The 13995-nt window shown below is 38.8% G+C and overlaps 1 protein-coding gene across 1 annotated transcript; it reads right to left on the reverse strand.

Moving 5' to 3' along the window:
• On the reverse strand, nucleotides 1–12684 carry laptm4b (lysosomal protein transmembrane 4 beta). The gene is made up of 7 exons (XM_022753515.1): nucleotides 12475–12684; nucleotides 11384–11495; nucleotides 8855–8928; nucleotides 8324–8446; nucleotides 8010–8108; nucleotides 6026–6121; nucleotides 1–1227 (listed from the first exon to the last, which is right to left on the reverse strand). Exons 1-7 carry the CDS (start codon nucleotides 12568–12570, stop codon nucleotides 1147–1149), a joined length of 681 nt encoding a protein of 226 aa, XP_022609236.1. The 5' UTR covers nucleotides 12571–12684; the 3' UTR covers nucleotides 1–1146.
• Nucleotides 12685–13995: the final 1311 nt, after the last annotated feature.

A 13995-nucleotide genomic window follows, 5' to 3' on the forward strand; every position in this document is an offset into this window, starting at 1 on the left:
TGGATTTTAATAGACAAATAAATGTCACATCTTTATTTTTCATTCAGCAGCAGTCTTCAACTTTGACTTCTGTGTCCTTGCAGGGCATTTTGTGTCCAGAGAGCAGCTCGCCAATATAAGTGCATCTGGTGGAATAGACTCATGTGTTTACACAGACCAGACGCTCCCATTGGCTTAATTGAAAAAACACAACCAGGGTCCATATTTACTGAGCCCCTAAATGTAGAGAGGCCCGATCTAGAGTCATTGCAACACGTTCCCTCGAGCAACTCACTCATAGTAACTTCAAAGAGCAAACTGATTCCGGATCAGTGTTACTTCTGTGCTGTCAAAATAGATAAATAGCAGCTCAAGACATTTCTTGTCAGTCAGTAGAAACACACAGTTACATTTAAAAGTTAGGAGGGCCAACCAGCACAGCCCAACACTCCTGATTTTCACAACAGACGACAACTCAGTCCGCAGGTGAATAAAACAGTAAAAGAAGGTGATATGTTCGATATAGACTAGGCTGCTCTAGGACCATGTCAAAATACAGGCAGATTCATTTCTTTGGGAGAACTTCCAGTCAAGGTAACACTTTACACTCAGGTCTATAAAGTGCACCCCATCAGAGAGAAAGTTATGAATGAAGGCAATTCAACCCTGATCACGAGCAGAGACACGACAAACAGGAAACACATGATGACTCTTCACTCATTACTGAGGGCAAGAATAACATTTCTGCATAAGTTAAATATGAATATCAAAGTTAGGACTCACAAAATATTATCACAAGTACACACAGAGCATAAAAATATATGTAATCTATCTATCAAACTTTCTAGTGCTTTCATATGTTACTTCACCCAGTTTCAAATGCATGAATCATTTCTGGAGTTATACCGACAGAGACAGAGAGGATACATGGGAGAGTTATAGGAAGAATACAAGTTCACCAATAAATAACAGGGAGGGGCGAGAGGTCACGGTGGTGATTGTTGTGTGTGCACGTGCATATGTGTGCATGCATGGATGTACTGTAATGTGTGTGTAGCTCCAATATATCCATGAATATACTGTACACCGGAGAGGCAGTGAGGTGCATAAATTCTGCTGGGGTTTCATTGACAACAGGTTCCAGTCGGCAGCATCCTGGCAATGTTTTCATGCTGTGGCAGTGGTGTAGGGTGGAGGAGGGTGCTTGGGAGGGACACTGAGACTGTCATCGTATGGAGGTAGCAGAACCTGAAGGTAAAGAGGGAAGAAGAGGAAAAAACAGCTTGTGGTTAGTATGAGTTGCTCTTTTGCAAACAAGCAGGTATAATTCAATATATGATAATATTATGATAGCTCTGTCAATCTCTGAATCTGCTTTTGTTAAAGTTGCGTAATATTACACCGGCTTTGGTGCAACTCCAAACAGAAGAATTAAATTGTTTAAACAGCCTTTTGGATTAAATGAAATATGTAAGCTCAGAGAAAACAAATGGCACAGAAACCCTCGTGATTCCTAACAGGCTAAACTGCAGGATTTCGACCAAATACCATTACGTAATATGTACAACCTAAGTATGTTAGGCAAGGCAACCTTATTTGCATGCCACATTTCATACACAGTCAAACAGGAGGCACTTTGAGCCTAAAACAGTAAATCTGATAGTGTAGCATTAGTAAGACTAAGAGTCTACAGACATGCTAGCAGCTCTATGAGACTGTACTGAAGTACAGTAGTGTTTTGAACTAAATGCTAACTTCAGTGAGCTAACATGCTCAAAATAATGCTAAGATACTGATGCTAAGTAAGTATAATGTTCACCATGTTCACCATCTCAGTGTGTTAGCATGCTATTTTTGTCTAATTAGCGCACCAGTATTGTAGTATTGACCTTAAAAATACTTCTACTTTACGTTAATATTTCCATTTCATGCTACTTTTTACTTCTACTCCACATCTCAGAGGGGAATACTGTCCTGTTTACTGCACCATATTTATCTGACAGCTACATTTACCAGATACTTTCCAGATCAAGATTCATGTCTATATTATATGATCTGTTTATAAAATATGTATTCTTATAGATTACTTCCCAACAGTATAAGTTGGTAGACATTAGCTCCATCATGAGAATATTAAGATGCTGCTTACACATACAGGTTAATAATCAGCAGTAGTTAAGAGATGTTGACTGGTCACTAACTGCCTGACTTCAGGACTCATTACTGAGGTCCTCTAGCGTTCTTTAGGAGTGAAAGCTATAACATGCATTGTTTTATCTTATCTAAAACTAAAGCCAGAGCTATCTGCCTTAATCCAGTATATTTTTCTAGTCTACTAATATATTTTCTATTAAATGGGACACTTCAATTGAATTGACAATGTCAGTTTTGAACTTGGGGGTAAACTGGGGGTGCACTGTTTGTGCAACTGGGTCGGGGATCGCGATCGAAATGATAGTGAAGTAACTGCTCGACCTGCTGTATCCAGTTTTTATACGACCAGACCAACCAATCATATACAAATAAACTTGAGTTATTTGAATGTGGCATATTTATGATTGATCAAACCAACAAGGACAAAATATAATACTTTTCAGTTATTTTTCAGAGTAGTAACTCAAAGTAGTGGATATACTGACATTTTGATCTGCTGATGACACTATATGAAAAGTCAGCTGATTCTGGAGTAGAATGGTAGATATAAGGTATATATGAAGTTGTCTACCAAATTTCATAGCAAATTCATCCAAAAAATGGAAAGACATTTAACCCAAAACCACAAATGTCAAAACCTCATGGCTGCCCTTGAGGGGAGGTCAGACGATTGTTAGTCATTGGACTTCATTGCCTGAGGAGCATGAATGTCTGTACATAATTTAATAGTAATCCATCTAATAGTTGTTGAGGTATTTCAGTCAGGTAGACCAACCAACTGACATTATCATCCCCAGAGCCAAACTGTTTTCTATTATTAATTTAAAAGTAATAGAAAAGTCAGGTCTTCTGGGAGCTGATTCCAGGTTTGCACAGCATGGTAGCCTAAGGCACCATCACTATATTTGGGTTTAATTCTGGGAACAATGACCAGGTCAGTGCCGAGCGACAAGAGCAGAAATAAACAGTCCATTATGATCAGTGGTCAGAGATGTATTTTAGGTCCTCAGCCATTCAATGAGGGATCTGTGGGTGTGTTGTCTGCAGGTATAAACTGTTTCAAAACAAAAAGGAAAAGTAATACATGGAGAGAAAGTGGGTGATGAATGAGATATGAGACACTGTGCCATGTTAAAGAACAAAGCAGGCGTCCAGATTTAGTTAAAAGGCTGTACACAGATTATCTAACTAGAGAGGGCAGATTTCCATTATTTATCCCGGACACTGAAAGTAAAAGTAGGTTAAGTGGTCACTGCTGCTAAATTTGGTTAATGAATCTCCATCTGCATCACAGATAAGTCTCACTTTGTGTTGCTCAGATCCCTGTTCTCTGATAGATGACAGATCTAGAGCTGTGTCCCACTGTGAGGAAACACAATTATAAACTGACAACATATTTCTCAAGATCTCAGATGTCATTCCTGTCTCCTTCTTACGTTCCTATACAACTAAACCGCAACAGCTAATGAGTTTTGTGGGAAACATAATCTCTGGCTGGATTATATTCAGATGTTTTGAATGAACGTAGTGCTACATTTCTTAACGGCAGTGGAGTCACCAGGAGGTGGTTGGTGGGTGGTTTAGGCAACAAAAGCAGTTTGGTTAAGGGTTAGGAAAAGATCATGGTCTGGTTTCATATACAGATAAGTTGACAGTGACTTCAGACAAATGTTTTTCTACATTTAACCAAACCCACGTACTGCTGTGAGTTCTTAAACAGAACCGTAACAATCTAACAATGCTGTAGTCACAACAAGTGGATGCTATCCTGCTATCCTGTCGGATATTTTGGCGGAAAACAAATAATTTCTCCCTGAACATTTTACTTCTATGTTCAGTATCAACGTATTTGTGACATTCCAAATACATACATTCACAACAACTCCTCAGTCTCATAAACAGACAATAATCTAGTCGCAATTACATTTCCTACAGAACGTTTTTGCTGTTGCATTTTTCTCAGGTTTGCTGCGATAAATCTGTTGACACACCTTTACAGGCCTTCAGACATAGAGAGAAATGATTGTTCTACGAGGTATTTCGGTTATTAACTTAACTTAATGTTGCTCCTTTAATACCAAATAAAGCACCTGACTGTGTGAGAGTGAGTCACTTCTCCATATGTGCAGGAGTTTGGCTCATATGGAAGGCATTAGTTGACCTTTAACCTAACCACTGTATAGTTGATATGCAGCCGTGCATGCTGCTATCCAAAAGCCACAAAGCTGCCTGTGATCTGTGGGGAGCTCTAATTAAATACGCCTGGCTCTAACTGCAAAAGCACACCTACAGAGGTGAGGCAGATGTGAGGAAATAAAGGGCCAGACTCCTGTTCTTCTGGCACTTCTCATTTATGATGTCAGTATGTTGGACGAGTCTCCCCCCCCCCCCTCCTGCCTGTTTCTCTCTTTACAGCTCAGGTGTTTTACGCATCAGGAGCCTGTGGACATTTCTGTTTCTTTAAAAACCCCAAAACATCACATAAAGCCAAGCAGTGTATAAAGCTGTTGAGCGAAGTGGATTGTGTGAAACTGTGTGGAATGTTACACTCAGAGGAGTCTTTTCTCAAAATACCTGTGAAACCCAGCGTACTGCAAGGTCAGATATCAGTCTTAATGGAGCCAGCTGCTCACAGCTCACATCTTAACTGCTCTGCGTTTCATGAGATGTCATTAGTGTTTTTACCATCTCATTTTTCTTCTCCCTTCTGTCAGAGTATAAGCAGTTATAATACATGTGTGGGCAGCAGCGTAGTCACGGTCCGAGGGCCAGACCTGGGCAACAGGACACCGACAGGAGACCCCAGCACAATCACACACAGAGCTCACTGTACTACTGTTGTGTCTCAATCACCATCATAATGGCTTTGCCAGGATGGAGCTTCATCTCTCCGTCCAACTCTGTTCATTCATCCGTGCTTATGTAGCCTATATGAAACGACCTGCTACGACAGCCCAGCATTACACTTCCTCTCCCCCACCCCCCCATCAACATGATGACTTTACAGCTGCCAGACTGGCCTGAACAGAGGAAACCTACGCAGATGATAAAAACGTGACTTGCGGTCTGGATTGAAAAAGGAAATCATTTTTCCACAGGAGTTGTTTTGTTGCCTTAAGAAGTGAAGAAGCAGCAAATCAAGATCAGACACTGTTTTATGTCGAATCTCTTGACGACAATATAGACATAAAGGATAGTTTAAAGGACAGTGTATATGGAAACAGTGTGTGTTAAAATGCACAAATACACAGTGATGATTTTATTTCTGATATGCTCCTCTTCACGTCTATGTTTCATTAATATCTGCTGACTTGTAAATTGTTTGATTTGCTTGTCAGACATTTGAATTTGTTGTGAAAATATTTCTCTTTCCGTTAATGCTGACAAACTGTAAACTGCACGTGAGGACTGTACATGTTGATGAGGTGAGAGGTGTCAGACTATTGTTGATTTTTTCACAAAGACGTCAGTAACAGCTCACTCTCAGGTGGTCTACAGTGTTTGTTTAACTGTTGTGCAACTTCCCAGTAAACTGAACAACTACATGGAATATAGACTCAGTGCAATGCCACCTCTTTCTAAAGGATAAGTCCAATGATTGTGATTTATTTTGACTCAGTTTCATATACGCCTTCCTGCTGCTGTAAATGCTCAGTAGTGCACAAAATGTGTATTAATCCACTTCTGAAAATAGTCCCTTTATGAAAAAAATTGCAGCTCCAGTGATTTGGATATTGCACTTGGCCATATTGCAATTTTGATTATATTTCGATTAATTGTGCAGTCCTATTTATGACAATTATTTGATAATAGCCTTAACCTTTAAAACCTGATTTTAAACTCTGGTAATATGGGTCTTATGGTACAGTGAAGATCATCAGAGGTCACTTACCGTGGTGTCATTGGTTGTAACATAGAGCAGGATTTCAGAAGTACCCCGGCCATTCACATATCTGTAGCAGTTCCACACACATGCTATGAGGTAAGCCTGATATCAGACAGGAAGAAAACAAGACAACAGATTACAAGATTGAACTGCATATCATAAAAATCTAATATCATCTATCAATGATACTCACTGTTTATTTTAATTAATTAAAGTAATTAATTAGTTTTCCAATATTTCTATTTCAATACTTGTGTCTTCACCTAACAGATGGCTGGTGTTTACAGTATGTGAACTGTGTACTTCAAAGCATTCATTTTTCAAGCACAGTTTTGTATTTTGTATTGTAGTTTCATGAAAAACATATTTTCCACATTATTATGGAAATTACTGTGTTCCAAAATATAATTAGGTCATCTTGTCCCCTGGGAAGCTGTGGTGCAAGTGTTGCAGCTCTGCAGTGTATTTTCGCATACAGACAAACACAGATGGCACCATGATAACATGCACATCATCGTCTCATAAGAGGCTGTCCTATCCCAACACGAGCAGTGTGCTATTCAAAGACACTAACACTGAGGAAACTCACATCAAATGTAAATTATAATTCATTCTTTCACTTGTTGTATTCACACTCTGTTTTCAGGGTCTATCTCAGGATTATACATTGCTTTAGAGTGTCATCTGTCATCCAGCAATCATCTGGCTCTCAGCAGGCAGTTTGCTACTGGAACTCCCCAGCCAATCACAACCATTTCATCCATCCATTAGCACGAACCAAAGCCAGACTGAGCTCTCTAACTTCTCTAATAACCCAATTAAGAAGCTGCTTTAAAGCTCTGACAGCTCAGTTATTTTAACTGCCTCCTCAGGAACCTAGAGACAGATCACTGACTCTACGTGTGCTGATGATGCTCATTGCTCAAAATGAATCATTCCCTGAGTCCAAAATGACCCCAAACACCACTGCTGATCCACAGATTCTGAGTGCACTACATGATGTTTGCACATTTGAAACCTCACCTATCTACGACAATAGACATAAACATAATAATAAAATATTATTGTCAACTGCTGCAGTTTGCCTTATGATCTCACAGCACTGGTTAATACAGAATGTTTTTGGGTGTCAGCAGAGTTTCATCACGACCACAACAGACAGTATCTGACATGGATCCTCTGTATTTACACAACACAAACCCCTTAGAAATCAGCAGGACTAAGCCTACAGCAATGCTAGCAGGTCTGTGAGGCTCTACATTCTCACAGTGATAATGTTACAAGCTGATATTTAGCAGGTATGTTTGCCACATTTTTCTTTAGCATGTTTGCATGCTAACCTACACACAAAGTGTAGCTAAATCTGATGGGATTGTCATCACCTTTGCAGGTTGCCTACTATCAACATATAGCGAGAGGCTTTGGTATGGATATATAGTTACATAATATATCAGTCAACAATACAATACAATACAAGCATACGTACATAAACATACTCATTTGTATCGGCTAGAAATATATGTCATTATATGAAATGGTTCCAACTTCTAATAGGTTTCACATACAATTTTTACAAATATTTTTTATTCTATATGTACATATATGTCATATATAGAAATTCAGTATATGTGCATATATTACATTTGTGTATGGGTCAGAATTGGAGAAAGCAAATCTATTTCCACCCCACTGAAATCATCATGAAGTCACATCATTCATCCATCCATCCATCCATCCATCCATCCATCCATCCATCCATCCATTCATCCATCCATCCATTCATCCATCCATCCCACAGAGGAAAGTCTGTAAAAGTGAGGGTTGGAATGTAGATCGACTAGACAGAAAGATACATAAAAAAGCACCAACCTGTGTCGCTAAATTGCATAATGCATGTTTTCTATTGTAAAACTTGCCTGGCAGAACTGAAAAAAACTATGAGTACTTAATATATGGAGAACATATGTAAATCAAGGTTAGAAAACATTACCTTGAAGCTGAGAATACAGCCAATGAAGAGCAACACCATGAGGACCAAGCACACATTACTGAGGGCGGCAATCTCCTCTTTGTAGGGGAAGTTATCAGGCTGCACAGGAGTCAGAAAAAGCACAACCAATGAGCAGCAGAGTTCATTACTGCAGAGTCCTGTACTGTCTCCTCAGACAGTACAGGCAGCTGCAGCCATACATTGATGATGATATGTGAAATGATAAATAGCTTTGTGAATCACAAAAGAGTCAATATCCTGCTGTTACATGTCACTAACTTCACTTTAAGAGGAAAACACTTGAGGTTTCTCACCAGTTGCTGCAGGTAGTCCTGTATCGTGTTTGGGTAAACCACAATGCTCACAGCAACCAGGGTGTTGAGAGCAAAGTCAAATATTTGGTAGCAGAAAAATGGGATGATCCAAGCAGCACGCAGCTGAAACAGAGATATTTATTGTAGGCATTTAGGATAGGCTGATATATTTATCTGAGAACAGAGAATCAAGCTGAGCTCTTTAACCAACACTGTGGACATCAATCCTCAAACTGGGTCACAAGGAGATTACGGTGTGTTTAAAATGATGAAACAGGAGGGACGGCACTTGGATTTTTTTTATGTTTTCAAAGACTGCAAAAATAGTTGTGTGTGGAAGTGTGTATGGCAATAGACTAACAACATTAAAAAAAAAAAGTTTTAAAAGTCATTAATGTTTCACAACACGAATATTTGAAGGTTCTCTGATTTCCACTCTAATACAATCAGTGTCTAATTGTACAGTACATTTGTTTTAATATGCAGCATTGTTTAAGTATGAACAGAAAATCAAATAAATCATGAGTTTACCTTGTATGCACCATATGTTGCCATCCCACATATAAGAATCATCAGCAGAGAGATGGCTGAGGCAATGCACATGTCTGAAGCAGCAAGAAAAGCAAAGTTAGAAATACAAACTACACTGGTTTTTATTGTCACTGTTTATTTCAGCCGGTGTAAGGTCACTTTGGTTGAGACACATTCAATTCCAAATCAAATTTCTGAAAATGTTTACAACATCAAGTCCAGCTGATCTGGGGAAACCAAACTGTGAGCAGAAGATAAATGACATGCTGCATCTGTCAGCCAGACAAGGAATTAACCTCTGCTCTGTGATTCGCTTCATGTCAGCCTGACCTCATATCAACTCAACATAACATAACAGAACTAATCATTCAGTTACATAAGGATAGCACCAGGCTAAACCAAAATACATGTGGCTGTACCAGGAAAAACAGGGAATTTAATAGAAGAACATTTCTCTGTCCTCTGACACATTAAACTGCCATAAACAGTTCTATTTAAACTGACAGTGAATATTTTGCAGCTTTGAGTCATAGTATGAATCACATTTGCTCATGAAGGCATTTGAAAGTGTATAGAGAGGCAATATATTTAGTTTAATTTAGCAGAATATGATGAGGGCAAAGGGAATCACACCTATGGCAAATCAAACAGCAATTACTTAAACAAACAGCAAGCCCCAAAATCCATTAAAAGCTAAAAGAAATAAGGTGTAAACACAACATTTAAATACCTTTTAACTCTTAAGTTAATAAGGCAAACTTGGTAGCAAAATATACACATCCACCAGATACAACATTAGCATTCATTTTGAATTATGTTTCTGGTCACCAGTTGAGAGTAAGTCCGATATTAATTCTCCTTTTAGCTCTGTTTTTAGTCTCCGCTAAATCCAGAGGGAGTTCACTTTTGCTGCCAAATGCTAGTGAGCTAGTTACTAACTTTGCTGTTTGGTGCTGAGCAGGTAGTGTGCAGAGGGTTTACAAAACGTTGCGAGATTAGTTTATTTAAGTATAAAGACTGGAAGCAGGGGAAACAGCTAGCTTGGCTCTGCACAAAGATAACTTATTATCACATAACACCTATTTGGACACAAAAAGAAATATAACAATAACAATTTGTAGTTTTATGGGGAGTTATGCACTGTAACTATTTCTTTTCAAATGGAACCTGTTTATTAGTGAGTTTTATAAATGTTAATTGGTGTATTTATGAATTTTTGTGAGAGACATGCTAGCTGTTAGCTCCTGTTTCCAGTCTTTATGCTAGCTAAGCTAAGCTAATTGACTCCCAACTTCAGTTCTGTATTTAACACGAAGACGAAGATGAGAGTGATATTGATCTTCTCATTTACCTCAGCACAAATATATTTCCTAAAATGTCAAACTGTTGTTTTATAACTGAACATTTTGTTCTTTCAGTGTTCAGAGTAACATAATAAAGTAGAAATTGCCTGGTGGGCTTATCTTTTCATCCTCTCTATCTCACAGCTCACTGTCCTGCTTTGAAGATTTGATGCCCTAACTAGCTGCAGCACAGGCTTTGATGCTGCTCTGAATTTTATTTTTGAGCCAATGCACCAAAAATAATAACTAGTGCCTTTGTCAACAAAGACCCAGTATCAAAGATATGCTAAGTTATTTGGCAGGGAAGATGTCTATAATACGAGGCCTAAAAACACTTTTAGTTCGTTATTAGATTTATTTTTCAATTAAATTAGCAGCATATTTCCAACCCATATGGACTAACAGAAGTTTAGAAATTTCAAAACCCCACAGCAGCTGTCACTTCAGCTTGTTGTCAGATCTGACCATTCAAAACTGCTCAACAACATTACAGTGTTCTTCATCACCATGAGAAGTCTTTTTTGCTCCTAATGTGTGTGTGTGTGTGTGTGTGTGTGTGTGTGTGTGTGTGTGTTAATGACAGCAGCTGGCCAAGCCTGCTATTATGGATCATAGGACGCCTTAATCCCCTGGAGCTGGGACAATACAGTCATTCCCAATCGGAGGTTACGAGCAGCATACACTGAACCTCCAGTCAGACTGTTCCAGTGTACACCTGGTCTGTTAAGAAGGCTTTTCAAATGCCCTGCACAGATGGACATTAGGCTTGCATGTCTGTGGCTTTGGGTGTTTGATTTAAAAAGACGTGCTGACTGCCGTCTAGACAAACGTGTGAGGTCCCTCCAACAACACAATAAATCATTCTATTAGTCAGCTGACAAGCTTATTGAGCCTATCACCACACAAGCAGAGATTAAGTCATCTGTCACAGTCAATTTTAAGACATGCAGGTAGAATGGAAACAACACAGAGGCCAATGGGGTTATCTTAGAGAACACAAACAAGCTGACTAAATTTAAATATGTACAACATAATCATAAAGTATATCCTCATACTAAAATCATAACAACTCCACTGACAGTGTCTCTGGTATTCTGCTCTCCCTAAACCGGTTTATAGCTCTGTGAGACTACCTGCGGGACATTTACTGTAAAGTTGTTAAGCACCAGCCTTCTGGGCTACTTACTGGCATCATCCATGACGTCCAGGTCATTAGCCAACTCAGCACTGGTCAGGTGATACTGTTCAGGATCACTGAGTGCTGTGAGCAGGATGAGTAACACCACGGCATTGATGAGCTTAGGGAGAGAGGACATATGGGCAGATAAAGGCAACAATATGGACAGACGGATAGTGGAGCAGGAGAAAGAAAAAGGGCAGATACTGACCGTAATCTGACATGTTAAACTCTCTAAACCTGTCACCTGGTATATAATGGATTCACCTTAATAAGCTGCAGAGTAAAAAAGGAAACACGTTTCTATAAACAGTGACTGTAGAAATCTATAAATGATAAATTAAACTTTATCCCTAAAAAGAGTGCAGCTATATAGATTTAATTACAAAGCTACAGTAAAACTTTTAAGTCCAGGCACATACATATGCCTTTGTTTTGGTCTGGCTGGCGCAACTCATTATGCAGATGACTCATACATCCCCACTGATCAGGTGAATGCAATGGAAAATTCTTTGCAGTCAATAGGCAGCATAACACAAAAACCTGCTACCTGAAGAGGCCCACTGCTAATTTATTCATAGGGAGCAGAGAGAGGATTTTTCCACATGTGGTGTTTGGTTTAATTAACCCCTTCCTGTACATTCAGTTCAACAAACTGGTGCAATGAGCACAGCTGACAATTCATGAAGATTTAATAGTGGAAAAAAAGGGTACATACATTTTCTGGTTTTCATTTAGCTCAATATTTTGAAAATCAATGTGGAGGAGGAAAAACCTACCTAAAACTTATAATGTTGATATTTATTCACAGATCCCTTGTATAGAGACCTCTACAAGTCAAGTATACCTCAATACTTCAAGTATAACAAACTGATAAAGTCTGCTAGAGTATGGTCCTTACGTAAAGTAATTCAGTTCTTTACTGAAAGTAAGAATTTGGATATTAATGGAATTAAATAAAATAAATAATGTAATAAAATAAAACCCAGCATTATCATAAAATCCCCCATACATGATGATGAGGTCATGTTTTCCCTAGTGATGATGTTTCTGGATGTCTACCTGGATCCAGTGAGTGACAAACTATAGGCGGTGCTCACCATGTACCAGACCCCCAGGATGATGGTTCCTGTGCGGACATGGCAGCACAGACAGCAGCTTGTGGAGTACCAGCGGTCCCACGGGGAGATCATCATCTTGTCTTGCTTTATCACAAATGCTCGACCATCTAGAAACAACGGCGGTGTTTGTACAGGGGGAGACCCCGATTCTCCAGGGAACGTCCGCTGAGCGTCGGTGCTTGCCGAGGAATGACGAACGGGAACCGACTGTCTCTGACCTGACCGTTTCTTATCACTGACAGCAGCTTAATGCAACCGAGCGGCCAGCGTCAAGACAGAGTCAGGTAAAAGTGTAACGTCCGGTTTCAAAATAAATCACTAATACTGAATTTTTTTCTGACGTTTTTTTAGTATGAAGTATAACAATTAAGTTTTAAGGGGAATATTTTAAGCAAAAAGCACTGTCTCTTACCTCAGTTATTTCCGATTTCCAGCACAAAATGGATGATACAAGTTCGTTTTCCGTTCACCCAACATTGAAGCAGTGCATGTATAAAATAATATATATAACGATCGTTAATGTAACGCTAATTAACGGTTAATAGAACACCTTTAAAGCGGAGTGATACATGTAGTTAAAAGTCCCAGTGCTGTTATACTCTATATCAGCAGACAGTCTCTATACAAGGGCTCTGTATATCAACACTCATGGAATGTCTCTCGTCCAATCAAATTACTTGGTCGGGAACTAACTGTCATTAAGTCACTATGCAATCTCACTGCTGAGCACCACACACTGTAAATCCCTGTAGGAATATTAATATTAGTTATGCCAACTAAAATATTTTGTAGCCTACACTAGATGTATATTTCCTTGTGGCTGTATTGCTGTAACTGTCCTTTTGTCTTGGTATCTCTATTTCCTCTGCCAATGTTTACCTCACTCAACAGAATGTTTTTCCTTTTAATTTTATTTCATTTATTCAGTCATACATGTGACAGTTTATGTATTGTTTATATATTGTTGTTCCACTAACATTCTAATAAATTGAAACATAAAATATCTGGATGTCTTAGTGGACACCATTCAAATTATGACAACTCATAAATATACACTTCAAGAAGACAGGTGCAATCAATCAATCAATCCTGCAAAATTATGATTTCTCCTGTAGATGGCATCACAGCAACAGGACACATCTGGTGCAATTTGTTCAATAAAGTCATTTTGAAAGGTGTAAATAAGGTATTTATGTGACAGAAAATGTGTAAATAATGAGAAGCTTCATTGAAGATGTTTTTATCGACCTATTAAAATCTATCTCATTTCTTTTCTTTTTAACTGGTTGCAAAATGCAAAATGTCACACCAGGCCATCAAAGGCTCTGTGCATCTGTAAAAAAAAAAATAGATAGATAAACCTCAACCCTCTATACACAATGAAAACCCTAACTGCTCGATACTACGCTATTATTTTGATGACTAAAAGTTCCTGCTTCCGGTCTTATTCTAGTACCCCTGCCAACTTGGCAGTCGTCCTGCTGATTATAAACACCGGAG

Source organism: Seriola dumerili, unplaced genomic scaffold (assembly GCF_002260705.1).
Source record: "Seriola dumerili isolate Sdu_G_001 unplaced genomic scaffold, Sdu_1.0 BDQW01000191.1, whole genome shotgun sequence".
In the NCBI taxonomy this organism is placed as follows: Eukaryota; Metazoa; Chordata; class Actinopteri; order Carangiformes; family Carangidae; genus Seriola; species Seriola dumerili.